General features: G+C 43.9%; 1 protein-coding gene and 1 long non-coding RNA gene across 2 annotated transcripts; one reads left to right on the top strand and one right to left on the bottom strand.

Moving 5' to 3' along the window:
• Window positions 1-3337: 3337 nt before the first annotated feature.
• Window positions 3338-4330, bottom strand: LOC126504351 (non-histone chromosomal protein HMG-17-like). The gene has a single exon (XM_050146648.1). The coding sequence runs from the start codon at window positions 4328-4330 to the stop codon at window positions 3974-3976; it is 357 nt and encodes a 118-aa protein (XP_050002605.1). The 3' UTR covers window positions 3338-3973.
• Window positions 4331-5348: 1018 nt separating this feature from the next.
• LOC126504236 (uncharacterized) lies at window positions 5349-13685 on the top strand. The gene is made up of 4 exons (XR_007592542.1): window positions 5349-5448; window positions 5650-5980; window positions 7680-7805; window positions 12687-13685. It is a non-coding gene; the product is annotated as an uncharacterized lncRNA (long non-coding RNA).
• The last annotated feature ends 12786 nt before the right edge of the window (window positions 13686-26471 follow it).

Here is a 26471-nt window from a genome sequence, read left to right as displayed (position 1 = left end):
AATGCTTACGACCTATCAGCTCCCAAAGTCTCAGGGCATTCAAGTGTCATCATGGTAGGCAATAGTTCAGTAGGTCAAAGGAGAGATGGCCATAGGGGAGGGGCCAGAGAAAACAAAAACTGACTTTACCTCCGGGCATCTAGTCGTCACCCTGGTAAGCTTTACTTATTTCTCCCTCATCATAGAGCATCATAGTGTTTGTTCAGGGAAGACTTTTACAAAGAACTGGGGGCGTAGAGAGCGGACAGGATTACTTAAGGCCATATGGCTGTTAACAGAGATTCCTTCTGAGGAACTGGATCATACACCTGTGTGGTCTAACATCCCTGAGATTTCCAGGGCAGACCAGCAGTTTGGAGTCCCATGAGAGCTGGTTCTAGCTCAGGTCCAAAGATGGAAGGATATTTGGAGGCAGAATTCCCACTTCCTTAGGACTCCTCCCTCAACTCTCCTCTAAACACCTCCAGTCACTTGGACAAGGCCCACCCATGCTATGGAGCATCATGTACTGTATTCAAAACCAGCTAATTGGGGCTAGAGAGATGGCTCATCAGTTAAGAGCGCTAGCTGCTCCTTCACAGCACCTACATGGTAACACTCAATCGTCTGTAACTCTAATCTCAAGGAATCCAAAGCCTTCTTCTGGCCTCTGTAGGCATCAGGCTTGCATGTGGTTCGTAGATATACATGCAGGCCAAAACACCCACACACATAAAAATAAACTAAAAAACTAAAAAAAAAATCAGCTGATGGAAATGTTATTTCTATCTAAAGAATTAGTTTACAGAAACACCTAAAATTACAGTTTCACCAAAAAAAACCCTGGCTTTTGTAGCCTAATCAAGTTGACATAGAAGATCAGCTGTCATAGAAGACAGAGAACAAGATTTGGCTCTGTGCATATGAAAAGAGAATAATTTGAGCTTATTTAAATTTCTTATTATAAAAAAGAAAATAGGTTATTGTTTTTTTTTCTTGCTCAAGTGTGACAATCACACAGGAAAAGATGCTAGGAACCATAACATCTTCAAGACCAAATGTCCTTATTAAAATGAACAATGATAAGAAACACTGTTCCCAGGGTTTAGGCCAAAAGGCCTGGTTCACAGTCCCCAACATTAGAACTGGCCACCTATTCCAATAAGCCAAGCAAAGCAATGAATAGCATGGAAGGTCAGAAAAGGGAGAGTCATCAGTGTGGGTACTGGGAAGAATAGATAAATGGGTTTTGTGAGCACAAGTTCACCTTCCAGGGACTAACAAGACCTTTCTACAAAAGAGAAATGAAGGAAGAAGTTGGTTATGATCTATGATGTGGGATGTCCTTCTGTATATGTGTTGCTTTTATTGGCTGATGAATAAAGCTGTTTTGGCCAATGACTTAGCAGAGTAAAGCCAGGCAAGAAATCTGAACAGAGATATAGGGAGAAAGAAGGGAAAAATCATAGAGATGCCATGTAGCTGCCGAAGGAGAAGGATGCCCAGAAACTTGCCAGGAAGACACAGCCTCATGGAGATACACAGATGAATAAAAATGGGTTAATATAAGATATAAGAGCTAGCAAGGGATATACCTAAGCTATTGGCCAAACTGTGTTGTAATCAATATAGTTTCTGTGTCATTATTTGGGTCTGAAAGGCCAGAAATGAACAAGCAGTCTCTGTATACAAATGTCACCAACATAGGCCAGCTACATCTACATAAAATCTGAGAGAGCTTGGGAAGAAATTTTAGACACAAAAGAACAGAATTAAGCATGGCTTCCTGGTAGCAGCATTTTCTTTGGTGGGCTCTGTTTGCTAGAAGCAATCAGAGGCATGATTCCTTTGAGAGGAGGCTTCCTGACTCAGCATTAACTGCAAGAACTGCGTAGCACCTTTAAGACATGGCTTCCTGGTTTGGTTGATCATTATATCAATTCTGATCCCACCAGGAGGTTGTGGAAAGTTGCTGTTGTTGTTATTACTTGTTGGGACAATCTGGTTCCCATAACTAATGTTAGTTAGGGTTTCTATTACTGTGAGGAGATACCATGACCATGGCAACTCTTATAAAGGGAACTCTTATAAAGGGAAGCTTCATGGGGTCTCGCTTACAGATTAGAGGTTTAGTCCATTATTGCCATGTTGGGAAGCAAGGCAGAATGCAGGCAGACATGGTGCTGGAGCTGAGGAGTCTTTACATCTCGATCCAAAGGCAACAGGAAGTGAACTGAGACACTGGGTGTGGCTTGAGCATATATGAGACCTCAGAGCCTGCTTCCACAGTGACACACTTCCTACAAGGCTATATGTACTCCAAAATAAAGCCACACATCCTAATAGTGCCACCACCACACATAAGATGGGTATTCCTGCTCTGGGATACAGCCTTGTCACCCTGGATAATTGGGCTCATTGTGGACATGGAGGGTGATTTGTCCTGTGAGGTTCCCTGGTTGTAAAGATTATTTCCAATCAGCCCTATTGTTTTTGAAAGCTAAGGTAACTACAGAAAAGAGTGGAAGAAAAAGTTGAAAAGGCAAATAAAGAGTCAGAGAGGAACCATATCTCAACACCAAGGCCATGGTTCAGAGTCTTTGAGTCTCTTGTAGCTGATTATTAGATCCGTGTAAATCTATCTTGATTGCCTGAAACTTTTTGTTTTGTTGTTTCTCGAGACAGGATTTCTCTGTGTAGCCCTGACTGTTCTGGAACCCACTCTGTAGACCAGCCTGGCCTCGAACTCACATAGGTCTGCCTGCCTCTGCCTCCCTGAGTGCTGGGATTAAAGACGTGCACTACCACCACCAAGCTTGCTTGAAACTTTTGAAAGTCTGGTTTTAATGATTTTAAATTTGATGGAAATGTCATCAGCTTATATTTCTAAAAATCTAGTTATGGTTTTGTGGAACCAAAGGGAGGAAGCGTTCTTAGTTGAATGGTGGAACTAGATGTGCCTATAATGCTAACACAGAACTACCTTTCCATTAAGAGGGCCATTTCCCGCAACAGACAGGAAACTTCCCTAAGGCAAGTGTTCATTGTATTCATCCTTATATCTCTAACATCTGTGCCTCCTGTTTGTGTAAATGAAAATAAATGGAATTAAAGAGGCTAACATTCTAGAACTATTACTGGCCAACTTTGTGCCTTCTGGCAAATTACACAATCCTTTTTTTTCCAAGCCAAACTGTATCCAGCTTTATTTAAGACACTTTCTATAAACAATCATGGTTTTTCAGGCAGAACAGGGGCAGACAATCAGTAACAGTATACAAGAACTTCTTGTATCTACTACCAAAATCAAAAAGCCACTATAAAACCAGGTGAGTCTCCATTGGATGCTCTGAAAGGGGGAGGAGTTTAGAGTGAGGGAGGGCTGACATTTCACGTTGAGGATGTTGTTTTACAACTCTTCACAAGCCGACCCTGACTTTCAGGAAATGAAATGAAAATGGCAGAATTATCCATCTGCAGATCCACAATCTTCTATAAAAGGAACCGCTGCGCTTTTGAGGACACCCAATGGTATCACTGCAAAGTCCGGATTGCCCAACAGACTGGCAAAACCAATTTTGGGAATCAGGTTCCAACAGGTCTCTGGTCTTAAGGGAGTTAAGTCTATGTTGATGGTACAGGGGGAGGAGGATATAAAAATGAACTGAGTTTTCCCACACAAGGCATGCTGTGCCTTGGTGGCCACACATGTCAACATGTCCCCAGGACGCCTCTCCTGGGAGCCAAGAGGAGTCTTTCAAAATTATCAGGGAAAGATGTTTTCCATCATGAACCATCATTCATCCAGCTTGGGAGACACTGCTAGTGACACATGTTCCTCCCCACCCAAAACAATGAAGTGTTCTGTGTGCTAACAACATAGCTTTAAAAAAAAAGTCACACAAAATTCTGCATTTTTATAAAACTTGATAAAAAATAGTATTTCAAACTGTACAGTCACCAGAAGTACACAGTTATCAAAAACGCACACATTTCACTTGGCGTCTCCAGCACCTTCAGCTTTTTGTGCCTGGTCTGTTTTGGCGTCTCCATTCTCTGCAGGATTATTGGTATCCTTACCAGCATCGGCCTTCCCCTTCTTCCCCTTGGGTACCTTCTCTCCCTTCTTTGCAGGGGCCTTTTTAGGCTTGGGCTCTGGCTTTGGAGAAGCAGGTTTAGTGGACAACCTTGCCAATCTTCTCTGTGGCTCATCCTTCACCTTGGCTTTATCTCCTTTAGTATCCCCTTCAGCCTTTCTTTTGGGCCTGGGGGGGGGGTCTGCAGCATTGTGCGGCTCGGTCTGGGGGTCATTCTCGCTGCTTCTTCTTACACAATCCTTATAGTCAAACATGTATTACAAATATCCTTTGGTCTAAGCTGTACATGGCTGTATATGCCTGTAGGCCAAAGCTAGGGAGGTTCAGGTAGGAGGCCAGTCTGAGTTAAAGAGGAAGATTTTATCTCAGAAAACAAAAGTCATTGTTCTAACACCGGGAACACTTTGTATTATTCTACAGGTCTGTGGGGGGTTCTTGGTTGTCTAACCCATCACCCTCATTTCAACACTACTAGTCGTGTTGTGAAAGATGACTAGCTTTGTAATCTTTCTAAAGTACAAGTTGAGCTGTTTCTTTGAAATACAAAAGGGTAAATGAAACCAAACCCTGTCAGTGGCTGTACATTAGAGTCTGCTTGCCTTATAGAACTGCGTTGGTCAGTAATTTGTTCCTATTCAGCCAGTTAAAAACGAAAACAGAGTTCCCTTCATTTCTGTGTCAATATGAGGTTTTACACCTTGTTATTGATGAGTGTGTCCACTCTAGGATTCAAGTTGGTTCATACACACACACACACACACACACACACACACACACGCACACACACACACACACGTTATATCCAGTTCCAAAGGTAGCCTGTATCATCAGCTAACCACTGAAAATAGTTCCAGGCTTTCATCCAAGCGTGTTTCAAGAACAAGAGAGTGTATCATTAGGGGAAAAAGTTAGTTATTGTTCATTGTAGTATGCTGGTGAAAGACCTGGATAAATTCAGACCCCCCCCCCAGCAGGAAGAGAAGAATCAAAAATTAGCAGGTTCAGTGACTGTGTTTCAGGAACTAGCTGAAGATAAAGTTAGATTGTAATCTTGAGAATAATCTTGAGAAACAGGGAGTCTCCCCCTTGTGATTATCATTGTACTGTGTTTTAGAACTAGCTGATTATGACTTTGGGAGTGGTCCTGAGAGGCAGGGAGTTGCCGCCTTGTGACCATCACTGGATTGTCGGAATTTTCTATGACCCTTTTGAATTACTGGGCTGTGGTTTTTTTTCCCTTAAAAACTTCTTCTCCTGGTCACTCGGGTGGAACTCTTCCCCTGCATGGGTTATGAGTCTCGGACCCAGTGCACTGGTTCCCGTCTCATCTCATCATTAAAGCCTCGTGTGATTGCATCAAGGACGGTCTCTTGTGAGTTACTGGGGGGAGGGGTGGTTGTGTTATCCCTAGACTTGAGTGAGGTTCTCCCCAGCACTGGGGGTCTTTCACTGGAAATTTCTATGCACTATCGCAAGTAACAACAGGCTGTGTGGGTACGAGTGGTTTTTACAGTTGGGTCAGGTTCACAGAGGTTAAGTAATTAACTTGGCAATGTAACATCAACACCCTCAGAGGTGAACCGGGCAGCATCGCAGCCGGCGAACGCAGTCTCAGAGGCTGACACCCAGTAGGGACATCCGAAAGCCTCAAGGGATCTTGCGATTTCGTTCAGACTGCCCGCAAACGTGGACTGGAGCGGTGAGTTTCGGTTCCCAAGACTGTCTATAGATAAAAGACCTGGGAGACCAAGACCCGCGGCGAGGCTGAAGGTGCAGGAAGTGACGTCACATGCAGAGGTGCCGGAGGCGGCGCCTGCGCCCTAGGGCGGCTGTCCGGCGCAGTCGAGAAATCGCAGTGCGAGCGAGGCCAGCGGACTCGGCTTCGAGCCGAGAACCTTGAAGAAGTAAGTCTTCTTCAGCGGGTGCTGGCGACGTGGCGTCTGGGGCAGCTGAGGCGCGCTCAGCCAGACTTGCTGCCCACGACTCAGTCTGCGACATTAGCAGACGCCGGTCGGGAAGGGTTGGTACCCGAGTCAAAGCGCGACTTGCTCGACCGCCCGAGCGCATCCCTGGTGTCCGCATCCAGCCTCTGAATGCACGCGCGACTCCCTCCCAGCCCTACGATGCGGGTACAGAGGAAAACCAGGGCGCGCTTGTTTTTTAAAGTTAGCGAAATCTACAGAAGGGTCCTAGTCTCTTGGTGGAGAGAATAAGGCGTTTATCTGGCTTCCTGCGGCCACCTTTAGATGGTTCTTCCTTTTCTGGGAAGAACATCCTGGGGTGCGATCCCAGGGAGGTTATCGAATAATAAATAAGCCGCTGCTGTCGCACCATGTTGATGTTATAAATGCTTTCTTTTTCTTCAAGACTTCTTACGTTAGCAACCAACATTTGAAAGGCAAATGAGGGTTACAATACTCTGAAGCTAGTTGGGCTTCACATGCAGCCATTACAGACACAAGGAGAGCTTGTGGCAGCTCTTCCCCTGCCCCCCTCCCCGCCAAAAGAAAAACCCTTGAAGATTAAAGTGTTTCCTTTGTTAAAAGCACCCTTAAATGTAATGAGTTAGCATGCATCCCACAAAAACAAGTTCTGTAACCACTTTGGGCTATCAAATAGAATACAGTGCAGTTGACACATTGTGCTGTGTAATCAGATCTCGGCAAGAGTCGCCGGTCACCTACATGCAGTCCCAGTGAGGTGGCTGTGCATTGGCTATCCAGTGGAAAGCAGATCTTGAGAGGTCCCCAGATGTATCATTAGATTGGATAGGATGGGGTAGGAGACCATGGATTTACTTTGCATGGTTGTGTTTTACATAAGAAACTAGTTAGCATCTTTAGATTTTAAACCTAAGCTTTACTTCCAGTCCGTTGAAAACTCTAAAAGTAAACACGTAAATGCCTTTTTGCAGTAAACTTTATGCTTGTCCACATTTGGATCTTTTCCCGGTCCCTGGATGGTACTGGGAATTTCCACTCACCCCATTGTATATGTTGTTACTCTGCCACCATGATAGAATACATATAATTATGTTAGAAAGGCATCTAAAGTTTGAGCTCTTCTGGGTCAATATTATTGTTTTTGTATAGTCTTGGCCACTTCAACTGAGGAGGCGAGCAGGCCTGCTTTTCATCACGCCCGGCTCCTGCACCCAAAATAACAACACACAAATTGTATTCTTTTAAACACTGCCTGGCCCATTATATCTAGCCTCTTCTTGGCTAACTCTCATATTTTGATTAACCCATTTCTATTAATGTGTGTATCACCACAAGGTGGTGGCTTGCCGAAAAAGATTCTAGGCTACATCTGTCTCAAGTCAAAGAATCATGGCGTCTGCCTCACTGCCTTCTACTCAACATCCTGTTCTGTTTACTCCGCCTATCTAAATTCTGCCCTGTCAGGCCAAGCAGTTTTCTTTATTAATTAACCAATGAAAGCAACAGATAGATAGAAGACACTCCCACACCACTTCAGCCATGTTCAGAGTCATGTCCACCACACTGCATAGCTGTGTTTGGAGGGTGTAGCTGCTGTCCATAGTGAATTAGACCCAAATGGTAACCTAGATATGTGCATTGACAAGTTTGAGGTTTTCAGTTTTGCAGAACCCTGCTACCTATGGACTCTGAAATGGGCTTCATGTAAAGAAACCCCCAACGCGTTCATGGACAAAACATGAGTCAGTTTGTGTTGTGGCAGTCACATCCTAACACTTCAGGAGAGGTGAGTTCTTGGCTGTGTTTTACATTAGGTGACATATTAGTATAGCCCTGGTTTAGCCGACGAAATTCCAAGAAGGAAGGAAGACTTAGGGCCTACATCTCTGTTTTTAAAATCAGCATCTTCCAAGGAAAGACATGCTTTGTTTGTATGACACAGTGTGACCGTTTCTCTGTCAAGGTCAGGAACGAAAGAGAAGAAGCCAGGTATACTGTGGAATCTCCCTTTTGGGGGATTCTCTTCCCCTGCTTCCATAGTCTGGTAGGATTGGCCTGTGGTTACTATGTTAAAATAAGGGCCCAAATACTCATCTAAATTGTGTGGTATTCAGGTTTGTCTATGAAATAGTGCATGTCTCAAATCTCTTGAGTGCCTAGGGTTATGCAAGAGAAACAATGTCTTTTTTCTCTTACCTCATCTTTTTAAACCTTATTTGTGTAGTTTTTTTTTCTTTTTCTCTCTCTCTTTTTTTTTTTTTTTTTTTGGTTTTTCAAGACAGGGTTTCTCATCCCATTTTTTATTCTCTCAGTCTTTCTCCTTCTGTCCTGGGGCCATGTAAGGTTTCCTTTTCTTCCTTCTCTCGTCCTTGTTCCCTCCTCCTTTTTTCCTGTCTCCATTTTCCTCATTTGTTACTCTGCTCCTAACTCTGTAACATGTTTGGTGTCTTCTCATTTACTGAGCATCTACTTTATGGGTATTTTCTTGTTTCCTTTGCAGATGTGCTGGTTTCTCTTTTGCATTTGCTTCATTTTACTAACGGGCGTTACTTGTAATAATTCACCTCGCACACAGAATTGTGTTTGCACACACATCTCTGAATATGATGATGTGTCATGATGTTGTTTGAGATGAAAAATAGTGACACCTAGAAATAAGCAATGCTACAGTGGAGGTTTGGTTAAATAAGTACCTTCATGCACGTAACATCCACAGCTGATGTAGTGATGACTGGATCCAGGGATGCATGTGTGGAAGAATCTGCCAAGGTCCACTGTTGATGAGAAAAGCACTGGAGAACTGTGTGTGCAGCTTGCTTTCACTTGAGGTTTTAAGTGGCACACGTCTGCACACACATACACACGCACACGCACATGCATATGTATAAGATTTCTTCAAACCTAAGCAAAGAACTTGGACTAGATGTGTAAAGTGGGAAGAATGGTTAGGTGTTCCCTTTGTACTTGGATTTTTTCCCCCCCAACAGACGTGTATTTTCAGAGCACTGTGAAGCAGGCGGCAAAGCTGTGGTCAGTTTGCTGAACACAAGAGCCCATCCTTGCCCCCTAAGGCTGACTTTCCCACAGCGCTGTTAGGACAGGGGTTATAGAATGCTCTATTTCTTTTTCAGGGCTGCAGGGAAGGTTTGCTGACATTATGTAGTTTCAACTTTCTCATCGGATTGTTGCTATTATGAATACATGCTGCAGAATTTAGTCCTTGTAAACAGTGCCTAGCATGTCTGACCTCTGAAATGACTGTTCTTACCTTTGCTCTCCGGGTTGGTTCCTTTCCTTTGCTAGGGTTCTTTGGGTGACTCAGTGTCACTGAATTCCCAGGATGGGGTTTGTTTCATGTGGGTGCCCTGCACCCTGGTAGTACTAAGGATCAAACTTATGCCCCTACACTGTTCTGGGCCTGGACTCTAAATTTCTCTATGTCTCTGTACTCTTTAAACAAATCTTATAGTTACTGTCTTATTTTGCTCTTTCTTAAATTGAAAAAAATTCATTTATGTATATAAATGTTTTACCTGCAGCTATATCTATGTACCACACATGAGCCTGGTGCCTGTGGAGGCCAGAAGAGGTGCCGGATCCCCTGGGACTAGAGTTACAGACATTGCAAGCCACCATGTGGCTTTCCTAGAAGAGCAGCCAGTGCTCCCAACTGCTACTCCACTTTTTCCATGACATTTAGAACTGTTTTAAGACATTGAAAAGAATGACTTGTTCTCTCTCGGTAAAATCAGTAAGCCAGTAAGAAAATTCACAGGACCGTGTATAGGTGGTCTTGGTCTGTATATTTGAACGACTAATTACCTTGAATTCAACAGATATGTCTGGTGATTTTTATTTCTCCAGATTCTTTGTTATTCAGATTTTTATTGTAGGACATTTAGAATATTAGCTTTAGTGCATTACAATAGGACTGGGTGAATTTTCTAAGAATGTAAAAATATATTCCTTACTATATTAATGAAACTTAGTTTGAGAGTATGTTATACAAACTACATAGGGATGACTCCACTGGTTGTGGATCTTGTTAGAAATCTAGTGAAATAAAAAAAAAGAAATAAAAAAAAAACAACAGCTGATTGAAGTTCAGAGAAACTTTAACCTTAGCACCTTCCTGGTGGGCATGCATGTAAATAAAGTGAAAAAAAAATCCAGTGAAATCATTCAATCTCGTAGGGTCTAAGTTACAATTAATGGAATAGAACAGGTTTTAATTTGCTAGGTATTTAAGGTTTCTGTTTATTTGTGGTGCAGGGGATCAAACTGTGGATTGTAGATGCTGTGAATGTGCTTATATTATTGGGACGCACACCTAGCTGTGGCTGGGATTTTGTTTATCTAAAATAAAGTTGGGTTATCCTCTGTTCTCAGACTCCTGAAGAGTTGGAGTTATAGGCCTGTTTGTCTGTTTTTTGCTTTGTATTGCTTTAAGATTTATTTACTTTTGTTATTTTTATATGTGTGGGTGTTTTTTTCCCAGCTTGTGTCTGTGTACCGCATGAATTCCCTGCGGAGGTCAGAAGAGGGCGACAGATGGATTGAGACTGTAGTCACAGAGGTTGTGGGCCACCATGTAGGTGCAGGGAATCAAGCCCAGGTCCTCTGGATGAGCAGCCTGTGCTAAGGCCTGAGCCATCTCTCCAGCCTCAGAGCTGTGTTTTATATTAGCATAATCGTTTGCATTTTGCATGCACTTGTCTCCATTAGTTGATTTTTTTTTTCCCTTAAGATCTTTGAGATTAACCGCTGTTGTCTTGATCTTACTCTCTTCTGTTGTGGGAGGAAGGGTTCAGCTCACAGGTCTGGTTATGGCCTGTTGCAGTAGAGACGTCGGTCGGAAGAAGAGAGCGGGCAGCTCATGCATCACAGCGCTCAACTTGCTCTCTCTGCTGTAGACATTCCTCTGCTTAGGGCACAGTGCCTCCTGCAGTGGGTGGGTCTCCTCCCCTCAGCTAAATATAATCTAGGTAACCCTCTGTGACATGCCAAGAGGCCCATCTCCTGCATGGTTTGGACTGCACTGGCTGGCAGCACTGTCCCTCACAGGCAGTGGACGGTCACAGGCAGTGGACAGTCACAGGCAGTGGACAGTCACAGGCAGTGGACAGTCACAGGCAGTGGACAGTCACAGGCAGTGGACAGTCACAGGCAGCACATCTGGAGTAGCAGTCTGGTTTTGCTGAAGGGGGAAAAAAAAGATTGAATGAAGTCCAGCGGTGGATTGCTTCCCTGAGTCAAGATGCTAACTGCTGCAGCTTACATATAGAAACAGAGGAGGTGAATAGGAACATAAGCATTTCCTAAGGAGAGCATACAATTGATAAAGATACATTAGTTTTAGTGTCTGTCTCTCTGTCTCTGTCTCTGTCTCTGTCTCTGTCTCTGTCTCTCTCTCTCTCTCACACACACACACACACACACACACACACACACACACACACACAGGCTTGCCCACCTCCAACCCCATCTCTCTTCTGGAAAGCCAGAATTCCAGATACAAAGTTACTAAAAGTCAGCCATTTTAAGGCTTCAGACCCAGGCCTGTGCTGGCCTAATTCATGATTTTGAGAGTAGCTTAAAGAATTTTAGAACTTTTAGGATTATTCCAAAGGTTCAAGTGACCCGAAGTCGACAAATCCTGAGAATAGAGGCTTCAAGCCAGTGGTTCTTATCCTGTGGGTAAGACCTGTTTGACAAACTCTATCTCCAAAATCCACTTACATTAGAGTTCATAATAGTAGCAGAACTACAGTTATGAAGTAGCAATGAAAATAACTATGGTCAGGGTCACCACATGAGAAGCCATATTAAAGGGTAGCAGCGTTAGGAAGGTTGAGAACCACTGCTTCAGCTTTAACAAATTATTGGACTGGGCTCAGGGGGGCGGAGAGCTCAGTGAGTAGACGGGGTTGAGGGGTTTAAGAGTCTGTTTGTCGTCTTGGAAAAGGGAGAGAAATAAGCTCAGTTTACTGCTTCTCCATATCAATTAAGGTAGGCAATACGCCTTTCGTACCCTTTCAGCTGTGTATGACCATGGTTAGTAGACCTTGCTAGCCTATAAAGCATAAACAGAGAAAACTTGTTTAATTAGTAGACACACTTTAAAGCTTAAGAGAACTTTTTAAATTTTTTAATTGTTTTGCTTATAGAAAGGAGTGCCCTGGTGTGGTAGCATAGGGGAACCAGTACTGTTTTTTGTTTGGTTATTTGGTTGGTTGGTTGGTTGGTTTTATCGATAAGATAAAAACTCTTGGAAGAGCTGAAGGAACTTAGGAAGTACATTTGTTCTCTGCCCACTTTAAATCCAGAATTAATTCTGAATGAAAGAAGACGTAGACCCAGGTGGCAGACTGCACTGTGCTTGAGAAGCAGTGAGCTCGGGTGCTTAGGGTACCCAGCCTGAGTCTGAATGTCAGGACTGCAGTAGAGGAGGGTGCATTGTATGGGAGAGGGCACACTAGATTATTTTGAAGGCCTTTTTTAAATCCTAAAAGTTTTAACTATGGCATAGTAAACTGATTTATTATAGATACATACTGTTCCTGTTGAATTAGCAATAATAAGTAATGCGCGCGCGTGTGAGCGTGTGCACGTCTGTGTGTGTATGTCAGGATGTGCTCCTCAATCGCTTCTCACCTTATTTTTTCAGACAGGATCTCTCGCTGAACCTGGAGCTCACAGTTTGGACTAGGCTGGCTGGCCCGAAAGCCCCCAGGATCCTCCTGTTTCCAGTCTCGGTATAACTAGGGTTACAGATTCAATGTAACATATGGCTTTTACATGAGCCCAGGGCCCTTCATGTTTCTTACATTGGTGTAGATAAGAACCAAAGAAATGGCACTTCCCAGAAAGTATTGTGTTCTGTGCCCGCAAGCCTGGATTAGAGGGAAGCATGAGCTCGGTATGGACGTTTTGACTTCGGGCCTTTTGTTGTAGCCTATTAAAACATCGAGTCAATAATGGGAAGGTGAGGATTAACTATTAGAAAACTATGTGAGGTTAGAGAGGTATATGCTGAGCACGTGCAAACCTTGGGTCCAGTCTGCTGCATAGTGTGTGTGTGTGTGTGTGCGTGTGTGCTCGCTGGACATTAGATTATATACCCTGAGAAACTGATCTTCAGAAAGGACCAGTTAAAGGCTTCCTCCACCACTGCCTCTTCCAGAACTTCCTAGCTACAGAACTGGAGGGTCAGATCGTCTTTCTGACCCTTTGTTCATTGACCGACAATTGTTTAGGGAAGGGATTGTAGAGCAGGGTATTTCCAGTGTGTCTCACACAGGAAGAGTAAATGTGGCTTTCAGTTTCATATGAAGAAATGTGTGCATCTGGTAATTAGGTAAAATACGTTTTTTTTTCTTGTATGTTCCCGGCACAGTTTTCCAGTCTAATCTTAGTCCTTGTGCCTTTCTGCACGCTACAATTGCTTGGAAAGTCCTCATTTCATGTCCCTTCATACTTGTGAGTAAGAAATTAATAGTATCTATGATATTTGGTTTAATTAAAGTACTTTGTGTTTCATACAAAAGAGAAGACCATGTAGCCTGGTTATTCTGACATCTTTAGAAAGCTTACTGATTGGTTCAGCTGTGGCTTACTAGAAAAACTATGCTAAATGTCCTACTTTGTTTTTTGTTTTGTTTTGTTTTGTTTTTTTTTTTTTGAGACAGGGTTTCTCTGTAGCTTTGAAGCCTGTCCAGGAACTAGCTCTAGTAGACCAGGCTGGCCTCGAACTCACAGAGATCCGTCTGCCTCTGCCTCCCGAGTGCTGGGGATTAAAGGCATGTGCCACCACCACCCGGCTCATAAATGTTCTCCTTTTAGAATTTTATTTTATTATATTTATTTTGATTGTATTTGCATGCATGCGTATGCGTGTGTGTATATGTGTGTGTGTTGTGTGTATATGTGTGTGTGTTGTGTGTGTATGTGTGCATGCACACATGTGCGCGGCACCCAGCTTTCAGGGATCTGAACTTGGCTTCTCATGCTAACACACCAAGCATTTACCTACAGAACCATCTCTGCATCCGTTTCTTTAGTGCACTGAAATGCTTTTCTAACGTCTTGGGAGTGCTTGTTTAAATTTACCAGAAGGCTGTTCGGAGTACTGGTTCTCTCCTTATACAAATTACATAAGTGTGTATAATCCTAGTGATGTAACTATTTGTCAAGAAATGTGAAATATGGATACTAGCTACTTGTTTCCTAGTCGTGACCGAGCTCCTTGGCCTGGTAGAGATAGAACAGACTGCATGGGCTCACGAACCTGTTAGGTGTATGGGAAAGGCTGTGAATGTGTTGGCTTTTTGTTGTTCCTTGGCTTCTCCCCTAAACCAGAAACTGACACAGTTTTACAACCTTGCATGCAGGAAATACCTGAGGAAAAGCACACAAAACAAGAATTGGATGTGGCTATCCCTGGTCTGCATCTTCAGTCCTCAGAATCTAATCTGCCGTTAGCCGTTTGTCCTTTCTTTTTTTTAAACATCTTTAAAGTCCCTCGTTCAGATCTAACCTGTGTCCGTATCTGTTGTGCTCACCTGCTCTTCTTGGTTGGTTTTCTATATTTACTCTTTCCTCTTCTTCTTTTTTTTTTTTAAAGGTTTATTATTAGGTATACAGTGTTCTGCCTGCATGTATGCCTGCAGACCAGAAGAGGGCACCAATTCTCATTACAGATGGTTGTGAACTGTTGAAATAGGAGCAGCAGGGCTGTGTCCCCAGCACCCCAGCCACCTGCTAGCTTATGCCCGAAATAACAATACACAAACTGTATTCATTTAAAGACTGCTTGGCCCATTTCTATCTAGTCTCTTCTAGGCTAATTCTCACATAATAATTTAGCCCATTTCTAATAATGCATGTAAGCACCCCAAGGTGCGCTTACTGGGAAGATTCTAGCTTACGTCCATCCTGGGTTGGAGCTGCCTGGGAGAGCGGAGCCTGGCATCTCTGCTCCAGAGAGGAGCAGAGCTGTCAAGTCTCTTGGGAGCAGAGCAGAGTCTGAGCTCACTTCCTCTTCCTCCCAGTATCCTATTCTGTTTACTCCTCCCACCTATGTTTTAACCTATCAGGGCCAGCCAAGCAGTTTCTTTATTGCTTAACCAATGAAATCAACAGATTGATATATGACACTCCCACATCAGTGAACCACCATGTGGTTGCTAGGAATTGAACTTAGGACCTGTGGAAGATCAGTCAGTGCTCTTAACCTCTGAGCCATCTCTCCAGCCCCTACTCTTTCCTCTTCTAATCTCACTGCATTTAGAGTAAAATGTAGTTGTAATCTTTTAGGTCCCCTGATTTAAATTCTTGATGTTTTATTACCTTTAAAATTCAGCCCCAAATGTTTAGTTCATTACGCAACAGCTGACATGATCTTCCAGTCCCCTGTACCATTCTTTTTTCCTTCGTGTCTCTGGTGGTTTGGATGAGAAATATCCCCCATAGTTTCAGGCATTGGAGCACTTGGTACCCAGTTGGCAGCACTGTTTAGGAGGTGCAGCCTGGCTGGAAGAAGGGTGTCGCTGGGGGAAGCACTTGGGAGCCTAAGGCCCCATCCTCCTTCCAGTTTGCTCTCTGCTTTGGCCTAGCGGTTGAGATGTGAGCTTTGTTTCCCCTGCTGCCTTGCCTGCCACTTGGGGCCGTGCTCCTCCACTGTGATGGACTCTTATTCCCCCTGGAAATGTCAGCCCAAATACACTCTTTGTTTTATAAGCGGCTTTTTAGTCATGTGGTTTGTGACAGCAACAGGAAAGTAACTAATAAAGCACCCTAACTATTTATTGAATGCATACTGCCAATCTCTCTCCAGTTTCTCAAAAGAAGCCTTCTCTCCCCATCATTGTTTACCCATTTTTTCCCCATAAGTCGAATCATTTGCTCGCTTACTCTTGTGTTAATCACACCTACCCCAGCAGGCTGGCCTTGATGAAGGTCCTCACAGTGGCAAAAGGCAGGTTGTGCATTTGAATCATTGAAAGTTATTTTGCTCAGATATGGCTCTACTGGAATCATGAACCTTGTTCTGCAGGATAGGTTACAGCTACTTGAGTCCAGAATCCTGAAAACCTATTTACCCTAGGAGGGTGCTTAAAATTTCTCTCCTAGAAATAGCTTCCTGTGTTAGATCCCTGCAGGTCTGTTCATTGTCATAGCTTGCTGCACCTGAGAGCTGGCTGTCACCAGAACCAGCGGCTTCTGATATCATGTCTAAATATTTGTAGAGTTGATGCAAACTTGGTGATTGGATATATTTGAAAGTCTTTTGTCAAAAATTTTAACCAGCACACGAATCACCAGCTCTTCCTGTTCCAGCCACAAGGAGGACAAGAGTCCAGAAGTTGTGCCTGCCTGCCTTTTGAGAAGGACAGTTGGCACCTTGTGTGTAGGTTCTTCCACACTAGTAACTGCGCTGGGGAGGAGGGCCAGAGTAAGGAGGTCAGTTAGGTTTCACTAATGCAGTAATCGAATTCTGTGCTATTTTGTGTGTGTGTGTGTGTGTGTATCCAATGAGACATTGCACTTAGAGCACACATCTTCTTGTTCATGGTAAGTACATTTCCTTTGTCCTTTTTATCAGTGAGTGTGAGAATGGAGAGCCACAGGCCAGAGACAGGAGGGACAGAGATGGATTACAGACCACATTTCCTAAGCAGAACTGATAGTTGGAGACACAAGACAATGCTTTTTAGCTGTGTAGCAATTAATAGTACAGTGTGTTGTGATGTTTTCCTTTTCACCTTGCACTTCCATTTCTTTGATGTGGAGATCAACAGTACCTTTTGAAGTCAGGCTGTCTATACTGCACCATTTTCCAGAATTGAAAAAGAACTGTGGTGGTTTGAACGAAAACAGCCCCCCAAAGGGAGGGTCACTATTAGGAGGTGTGGCTTTGTTGGGGTAGGTGTGGTCTTGTTGGAGAAAGTGTATCACTGTGGAGGTGAGCTTTAAGATCTCATACGTGCTCAAGCCACACCTAGTGAGATAGATCACTCCTGTTACCTGTATGCAAGATGTAGAACTCAGCACCGTGTCTACGTACACACCACCATGTCCCACTATGATGAAAATGGACTGAACCTCTCTGAACTGTAAGCCAACCCAATTCAATGTTTTCCTTTATAAGAGTTGAGGGGGAGAAGAGTGGGGGGAGGGGGAGGGAAATGGGAGGCTGGGAGGAGGCGGAAACTTTTTTTTTCTTATTCTCAATAAAAAAAAAAGAGTTGCTATGGTCATGTTGTCTCTTCATAGCAATAGAAACCCTAACTAAGACAAGAACTAAGAACAGGATTAAAGTAACGAGAGAAGAAATATGGGAATGTCCATAATACAAGGTTATACTCCACATTTGAATGAACAGATATAAGAGATAAATGTGCACATCATAAAATTATTACATCGTTAAAATGAGCAACACACATAGGGAAACTTGGCCAAATGCATTAACAATACATTTTGTTGCCAGTAGTCAGTAAGAACTCCTTTAGAAAGTGTTAGTTGAGACTATCCTGCTGTTTGACAGCTTTGTATTCAGTTTTGATTTCAAGGGATGAAGCATTTTCATTTTGACATTTGATGACTAATAAGTAAACCTGAGGACGGGCAGATGCATCAGTATAAAAATAACACTAAGAATATCATATATTCTAGCAGACGTAATGTAGAAGCGGATCTTATTTCCAGTGAAAGTGTTGACGTGGCAGAAAGAAAATACCCACCACGGGTTTGCTGACATAAGTTCTGACTTATAGTAAGGACAAAAATATTCCAAATCTCTTAACTTAGTATTTTCCAATGGTATTAACTCCGAGTATCCAGCTAACCTAGACGGGCTCTGTAGTGATGCAACCTTGCAAAACATTGCATTTGGTTTTTCTTTTTTGAAAAAGTATGATAACATAACTACTCTGTCCAAATGAGTGTAGCTAAAATGTTCTTTTTGTTCACACATCTCTTAATAACCTTTAGACCAATAGTTTAGGGAGTATTCTAGATTAAGTGCTCTTGAAATGGGTTAGCAGGTAAAGGGCCTTACAGCCAAGTCTGTCCTGAGACTAATCCCTGGGACCCACATAGGGAGAGCGCCAACTCCTGCACATGGTCCTCTGACCTCCACATGCATTCTGTGGTATATAAAATATACATACAAAATAAGTATATGTTTAAAATGACCTAGATAAAATGCAAGTCCATATGTATGTATCTTTATATGACAGCCAACAAAAGTATTTGATATATTCTAAAACCAGATAATACATTTTTACCTAACATCTGTTATTGTGTAAAGATCCTAAAATATTAAAATTATTCCAGGACTGATAAATTTGTATTAAACTGTTATGTGATCATTAAGTAATGCATATAGAACTGACCTGGTCAGCCATTACCCTTCCCTGGAACATCCTTTATTTGGCCTTCAGGCTGTCTCACCTTTGTCTCCTGACTATTCATTCTAGTGGGTTTTGCTCCCACCTTAATTCCTTAGCATTCACATGTTGGGGTGCGTTAGAACGCAGTCCTTGTGTGTTCTTGTTCTCTCTCTCCATCTCTTAAAAATCTGTAATCTGGACTGGAGAGATGGCTCAGTGGTTAAGAGCACTGACTGCTTTTCCAAAGGACCTGGGAATTCCCAACACCCACATGGCAGCTCAAAACTGTGTGTGGTTCCAGTTTCAGGGGGATCTGACACCATTACATAGACATACATGCAGGCAAAACACCAACACACATAAAAAGTCTGTAATCCTTTCTCTTGGTGATCTCAACTTCCGTGGCTCTGTAATACTGACTTCCACAGTTTTGTCTCCAACCCGCACCTCTCCTCAGCACCCTAGACTTGTGCATACAGCTACACAATCCACTAGAAAGAAGAGTCAGAGGAGAACCCAGAGGTAAGGCACACTGAAGACCAGCTCAAGCATAGTTCCAGGAAAGGGCAATGACTGGTGAGGTCAGTTCTGTACGCTGTGTGTCTAATGTGCACCTCAAACTGTTAATATGTTCAAATTTGAACACCTAACCTTTGTTACTATCAGACTCCTCTTCAGTTTCCACAACTCACTAACAGACAACTCCATACTTCCCAGTCCTTTAACTTTGAGTACCTTTGCAATCTGATGGTTTAGCAAGTCCTGACCATAGCTGGGTGTGGGAGCGCACATCTTTATTTCTTTACAAGGCTTTTAGGGTTTATTTATTTTATATCTCGACCACAGTTTCCCTCCCTTTTCTCCCCTTTCCCTCCCCACACCTTTCTTGTGCTCCCTGCCCCAATCCACTCCTGCCTCTTTCCTTGGGTATCAACAAAGCATAGCATATGAGGTTGCAGTAGGACTAAGGACTGAGCAAGGCAAACCAGTATGAAGAACGGGTTCCCAAGAGCCAACCAAAGCATTAGGGACAGCCCCTGCTCCACTGTTAGAAGTCCCCCTGATAAACTAAGGCACATAGCTGCCACATGTATGCAGAGGCTAGGTCTGTCCCATGCAGTCTCGCTAGTTGTCAGTTCAGACTGCGAATCCCTATGAGCCAGATTAGTTGTTTCTGTGAGTTTTCTTGTGATGTCCTTGACCCCTCTGACTCCTATAATCCTTTCTCTCTTCAGCAGGATTCCCTGAGCTCGGCCTAACGTTTGGCCGTGGGTCTCTGCATCTGTTTCCATCAATGACTAGATGAAGGTTCTGATGACAATTGGGGTGGTCACCAATCTGATCACAGGAGATGGCCAGTTCAGGCTACATATCCATTCTCGCCAGGAGTCATGGCTAGGGTCACCCTTGTAGAAGCACCCAAGGAGCTTCCCTTGCATCAGGCTTCTATCTGACACCTTTAATCCCAGCACTTAGAGGCAGAGGCAGGCGGATCTCTGAGTTCGAGACCAGCCTGGTCTACACAGTGAGTTTCACAACAGCCAGACTACACAGAGAAAAAACGTCTCAAAAAATTAAAAAAAAAAATTCTCATTGACTCAACCCTGAATACATCAGACTCGGGCAATCACCTCCCTTGGGCTTAACTCCTAATGCTTCTTCCTTTGCCATCTCAGCCTCATAAAGCAGCCAAGTGTCCTGCTGAGAGAAGACCATGCTGCCGCTATGAGGAGGGGCTCCCTTCACCACTCTGGCCTGATGTCTTCTGTCCCCCCCGGTTCACTTGTCATGGCTACTGTACCCTCTTTCTGTCGCAAGGCTTTTTCTGGTGCTGTTCCCTGCTCTTGGAATGTGGCTCCCTCCTTCTATGGCTAGAATCCTTTGCTCTTACAGGTCACGGCTCAAGTCACCTCCTCAGTGAAGTCTAGGCCAGCCTGCTTCCCTTAGCCTCCCTCCCCCACCTGTGCACAGCCTTGATCTAGGAAGGGTCCTTTCTTGTTCCTGGACAGCGCTCTGGATGGTATATCTTGTAGGATTTTGAATTTCTCTTCCCAGCACCTCTGGTCTATAATGCTTCTGTAGAGAAATCCTCTGACGGAGGTCCTCCTACGTACATGACAGTGATTTTCTCTCAACACAGATTTTTGTCTTTGACTTTTGGCCATTTAGCTGCAGTATTTCCTTGTGTAGGCTTCTTTGGGTTCATTTGTGGGAACACTTTGACCCCAAGGTGCGCTTACCGGGAAGATTCTAGCCTACGTCCATCCTGGGTCGGAGCTGCCTGGGAGAGCGAAGCAGGGCCTCTGCTCCAGAGAGCAGAGCTGTGGAGTCTGAGCTCACTTCCTCTTCCTCCCAGCATCCTATTCTGTTTACTCCTCCCACCTCTGTTTTAACCTATCAGGGCCAAGGAGTTTCTTTATTGCTTAACCAATGAAATCAACAGATTGATATATGACACTCCCACATCATGTGTGTGCTGGCCACCTTGATGGCATCTCAGGCCCTCAAGTGTCACTTTTGTGAAGTGCTTTTTCTTTGTGTTCCTTCTACTCAGTGATCTTAAATGGTCTGTCTTCAAGTTTACTGAGGTATTTGATCAAATATAAAAGGTTGAAAACCCAGTTTCTATGTTCTCCAGTTCTATAATTCTTGTTTGGTTCTCTTAGGTAATTTTTGTCGCTTTTGTTGTGTTCTCATCATTTCTCTGATTTTTTTCACCTGTTTGTGTGGTTTCTGCTAGCACCTTAACTTGCTTTTATACAGTTTCTTTCCGTTCTTTCTCTGAATTCTTCGACTTTTATGGTGTTGGGTTGTTTGTTTTATTGTTAGTTTTGTTTTGCACACGTTCTTACTCTGTAGCCCAGGCTGGCTTCACGCTCATGGCAGTCCTCCGCCTCAGCCTACCCACGTGCCGAGTGTACAGAGGGAAGTGCCTTGCCTGCTAGGTTTGATTCCTTTGGTTCCTATGACATCCCCTTCTCCCCCCAGTATTTGCTTCCCAAATAGACATGCCAAGAAAATGGAGTAACAGCCTCCTTTCCCAGCTTCATACAGAGAGGACCTTCACCCATCAGCCTATATAGTTCTGGGACCTCTCAAATTTTTTATGGTGTGTGTTCTCTGCTCTGCATATATGTCATTTCCCAGGTGGAGAGCTTTTGTTTCAGGAACTTGTAAGGGTTTCTTGCTCCCTCTGGTGTCTGCCTTTGGTACTGCAAGCTCTCTGGTACTCTAGTACTCAGCACTTCCCTAGTGTCCAAAAATTCTAAAGTCTGTTAGCACTTCAGTCAGGCTTGATAGAAAACAGTCACTCAAGACGCCCGAAAAGATGTGAAGTTAAACATATGTTCCTCTTTTCCCTTCCCCTCACAAGGAGAAGCTATGTAGTTCCCACTTCCAGCCATGGTGCTTTGGCATCTGTCTACACGGTCAGGTACGAGTCAGGTGCCCGGCTGGCCATGGAGGTTCAGATAGGCAGCCCCACCAGTAGGCAAGCTGTTAGATGTGTGTTACACTCTGAGTTGGGTGTGACTCTCAACTGGACATAGTTGGGCTGGCCCAGAGGAAAGGGATCTGTCCGGTGAAATAAACTGCTTTTCCCACCTGTGACTGTGTTTAGCTTTGGGCTATGGCTGAGGTTTCACCTTGCAGAGAGCAACCTCATATACTTCAGATGCAGCTACAGGCTCCAAGTCGTTCAGCTGAGCAGCTGCCACAAACCCCTCCACGGATTCAGTTGGTTTACTAGAGTCCCCACAGACCCAGGGACACACCTATGGGTGACTGTAAACAGTGCTGGCGGGTAAGGACAGAAACACAGGAGCCAGGCAGGGAGAACTTCCACCACCGGGCTGTTCGAACATTCCTTGGAGTTTTACGAAAGCTCCATTACCCAGCTCTGATTAATAGCCTGGTGGTTCATTTAACCCTCCTGTGTCTAATCTTGTCTCGCAGTCTTTGTAGTGATGGGTGTGCATTGGCCAGCATATCACAATACAAATTACATTCATCACTTGAAGATTTCAAGGATTTTTTAGGAAAGAATTATAAATTTTATATATCAGGTTTTGTTTGTTTTTGCTAAGTAGCTGAGAATAGGGGAGTAGAAATAGCGGTGAGAAATCTTAGAAGATGATTTGATTACCTGTTTTTTTCTCTCTGTCACAATTATTAATTTTTTTTATCTTCTCTTTATTTGAAATATCAGAGTTGCATGTGCTTGTGAAGTTAGTATCCCATCCATTGTTCTTCAGTAAACTGCAGGCAGTGTTAGGAGGAGCCACTTAGGACCCGGGGAAGACAGACAGGTGCCTCTCAAGTCAGCCCTGCAATTAGTGTGACGTCATGCTTGGCAAAATACAGAGTCACGACAATTTAGAGGTATTTATTTTCTCTTCTAGAGTTGACATATCATTCAATAAAACAGAACACATGTTCTGGGGACCTGAGCATAAGTTTTAGAGACAGACAAGGGCTTGAAGAAAGTAGCAACAAGGTAGTGGGGTGGGCGCTGGTCACACACTCCTTTAATCCCAGCACGGGCAGGAGGATCTCTGTGAGTTTGAGGCCAGCCTGGCCTACAGAGTTCCAGGACAGCTAAGGCTACACAGAGTCTCTGTCTCAGAAAACCAACAACAACAACAGAAAAGAAAGCCGTGACAAGATTGGTCATGTCCTTGAAAGCTGGGACAGGAGACAGGAGAGCAGAAAAATCACTGATTGTATCAGGTCTGCTCTTTCCAGGAGGTGGAAGGGTGGGTGCAGGGGAAACTAGATCCCACCATAGTAACTGACCTCTTAGGGTCAGAAGGTCAGAGAAGTAGCTCAGTTTCAACTTCACTGGGTTGAGCTTCAGCTTGAGTGACTCCATTTTGATTTTAGCCTTGTGTTTTGGGTTCCAGTATAGGAGCTTAGCCCTGAAACTAGCCTTCAAAAGTTTCTATTTAATATGCCAATGCTTCAGAAATTTCCCGAAGAACCCATAGTAGGACTAGGAATGTAGCTCAATTGATAGAGTATTTGCCGAGCAGGCCGAGGTCGTGGAACCCAGCCCTGGCTTGGCCTACAGTCAGAGTGGTGAAGTACACTGTAACTCTAGCTCTCAGGAGACAGAGGCAAGAGGATCCGTAGTTGAAGGACATCACCAGCTCAAAAGGGAGTTTAGGCCAGACTAGACTATGGGAGACCCTGCCTCAAAAACATTACAAGGGGCTGGAGAGACAGCTAAGTGGTTAAGGGCATTGGCTGCTCTTGCAGACATCCTAGGTTTGTCCCCAGAACCCATGACATTGGACTTATAACCATTCTTAGCTCCAGCTCCCAGAGATCTGATAGCTGTTTTTTGCCTCCGCCTACACGAGGTGTGCACATACACACATGTCTCAGGGGTTCTATTGCTGTGAAGGGAGACCATGACCACGGCAGCTCTTACAAAAGAAAACATTTAATTGGGGGGCTTGTTTACAGTTTGGAGGTTAAGTTCATTGTCATCATGATGGGAAGCAAGGCAGCATATGGGCAGACATGGTGCCGGAGAAGGAGCTGGGAGTTCTACCTATGGGTTAGCAGGCAACAGGAAGAGAAAGACACCTACTGGGCCTGACTTGAGCATTAGAAACCTCAAAGCCCACCCTCAGTGACTCACTTCCTCCAACAAGGCCACACCTACTCCACAAGGCCACTCCTCCTGATAGTGCCACGCCCTGAGTCTATGGAGGCTGTTTTTTATTCAAACCACCACAATATATGCAGGCAAAATACTCATACACATAAAAATAATTTTTAAAATAAATATATTTAAATTAAAGAACTATTCTTAACTGTTAAGCCATCTCTCCATCCTCATTAAAAATTTTACAAAATTAAAAAACAGTTATAGAACTTATGGCCTGAGTAGTAGAAGATGTCGGCCACTGTTCTAGAGTAATACTGAGATTCTCCAGTGCAAGTTATCTCTGAGCATATGGCCCCTCTCCTGCATTTCCCAGTTCCTGTGTGCTTTTGTCTCAACTTAAGAAACACCAATAAATTCTGTAGAAACTCAGACTGTGAGATGTTACTTTTCCCCCCTGAACCCTGAAAATGGTGTTGGAAGTTGGAAGTGAATTTCTGGGCTACAATTCCAGGGTGATGCTTACTGTCTGAGAGCAGCGGGCCGAGGTGTGGCTGGGTGGTGTGTGGGAGGCACGTGCTCTCTGTGTTGATTGGCAGTGGTGCTGAGATTAGCTCAAATTGGCCCCCAAAGCAAGGAACAGGCCCCGTGACCACCTCACAGCAGTTCCCAAAAGCCTTTTCTACATCGATAGATGCTTTAGAAACTCTCAAATAAGCCCGGGCGGTGGTGGCGCACGCCTTTAATCCCAGCACTCGGGAAGCAGAGGCAGGTGGATCTCTGTGAGTTCGAGACCAGCCTGGTCTACAAGAGCTAGTTCCAGGACAGGAACCAAAAGCTACGGAGAAACCCTGTCTCGAAAATAAAAAAAAAAAATTCTCAAATAAAAATAGAGGTTTCATATCATCCAGGGTTTCAGGTAGTTACACTATAGTGACAGGATTCTCATGTCAGCATCGTGTATTCCGTTCTGAAAACAGGCCTGTCAGAGCGGTGGAAGCCATAGCGTGCGAATTTATTGGCCCAGTGAGTATCTAATGTGAAACAGAATGAAGGCTGATACTTCCTTCAGCAGCCTAAAGGACAGAAGCGTTCCACCTTGTATAAAGCTTATTGATTCGTCTGTAGTCTTAACAGCCCGGCTCAAGGTGCAGGGGCATATGGACTAGGCATGCCATTCTCATGTGTCATGTAAAGTAGTTTCTGTCCAAAAGTCCAGTAGATACTCCCAGCTGATGGGGGAATTCCAGCAAGGCCACTCAACCAGTCAGACTTGGAAGGGAAATAATTGGGAAAATCTACCTCTGTGTAAACATTAACCCATCTGGCTAAGTGGCTCCTTTTATCTTGTTTGTTTTAATATAAAAGGGAGACCTGGAACTCGATTTCTATTTTATACTTTGATTGAAAGTAAGTTTAAGAAACTTGGAAACTTATTCATGATTTATTATCTCTTTTAGTGCTTAGAAAAAGCCTCCCCTCTTCAGCCTTAAATTGCAGGGGACAAGAGAGACAGGTGTGTGTGTGTGTGTGTGTGTGTGTGTGTGTGTGTGTGTGTGTGTGTGTGGTCTTGGCTTGCTCGTGGTGATCAGAGGATGACTATGACTTGCATCTTGCTGCAGCTAATCCTCACCCACCATGGGCCCTGGAGCAGGAATTCAGTCTGCAGGCTTGGCCCCTTTACCCTCTCTTCTAAGCAAAGTTTTAAAATATTTTCAGTATGTTTTCCCTCAGTAGTTCTGCCGGTTGAAACCTAACCCATTGTTCTTGAAGCTTTATGAACCTGCCCTTAGATGACATCAGCAAACAGACATTGCTGAGCACAGGTAATGAGTGCTCAGCCTGTGGGTCGCAAGGCCACAGGTCTCACCAGATACTCCGCATTGCAGATGCTTCCATGACGATTTGTAGCAGTAGCAAATTACAGTTCTGAAGTAGCAATGAAATCACTTTATGATGGGTCACCACAACGAGGAGTATTAAATACACAACAGGTATTAAAAGGTCACGGTATTAGGAAGGTTGAGAACCACTGGTTTAGATCTTTCTCCTCAGTAACCGTCTAGACACAAATGTAGGAAGTAGCCCGGCAGCTGTTCATGCTTCCGCTAGCGGGTTTCCAGCCCTAACTCTCTAAATCTGTAGTGAAGGTTTAAACCTGTGGTGCCTCATTCAATGGTAGGATTGAGAGTTTACCTTTAATTTTCAGAGATTGGGGAGCTTTCAGATCTCAGAGTTGTGTAAGTGTGCAAGGCCTTAGGAAAGTTCTGAGTGATTCTGTGCTTTCTGCCCCATTCCCAGACTCCCGCTGCTGCTGTCCACCGTGGGCCAGAAAAGAGCTTTGGAAAGGTGTTTGTTAAATATTGAGTAGGCAGTAAATACCTATATTTCTGGAGTAACTGCAGCAAGAGTATGTGCGTCTCTGCAGCTGAGTTGGGTCAGGGTTATG

Source organism: Alexandromys fortis, unplaced genomic scaffold, assembly GCF_014885135.2.
Source record: "Alexandromys fortis isolate MF-2015 unplaced genomic scaffold, M_Fortis_MF-2015_v1.1 scaffold_56, whole genome shotgun sequence".
Lineage (NCBI taxonomy): Eukaryota > Metazoa > Chordata > Mammalia > Rodentia > Cricetidae > Alexandromys > Alexandromys fortis.
This window is presented reverse-complemented; position numbering and strand designations above follow the sequence as displayed.

Bases quoted from the DNA above. Each gene is read 5' to 3' on its own strand.
- LOC126504351 (XM_050146648.1), bottom strand. From the start codon at position 4,330: ATGTTTGACTATAAGGATTGTGTAAGAAGAAGCAGCGAGAATGACCCC.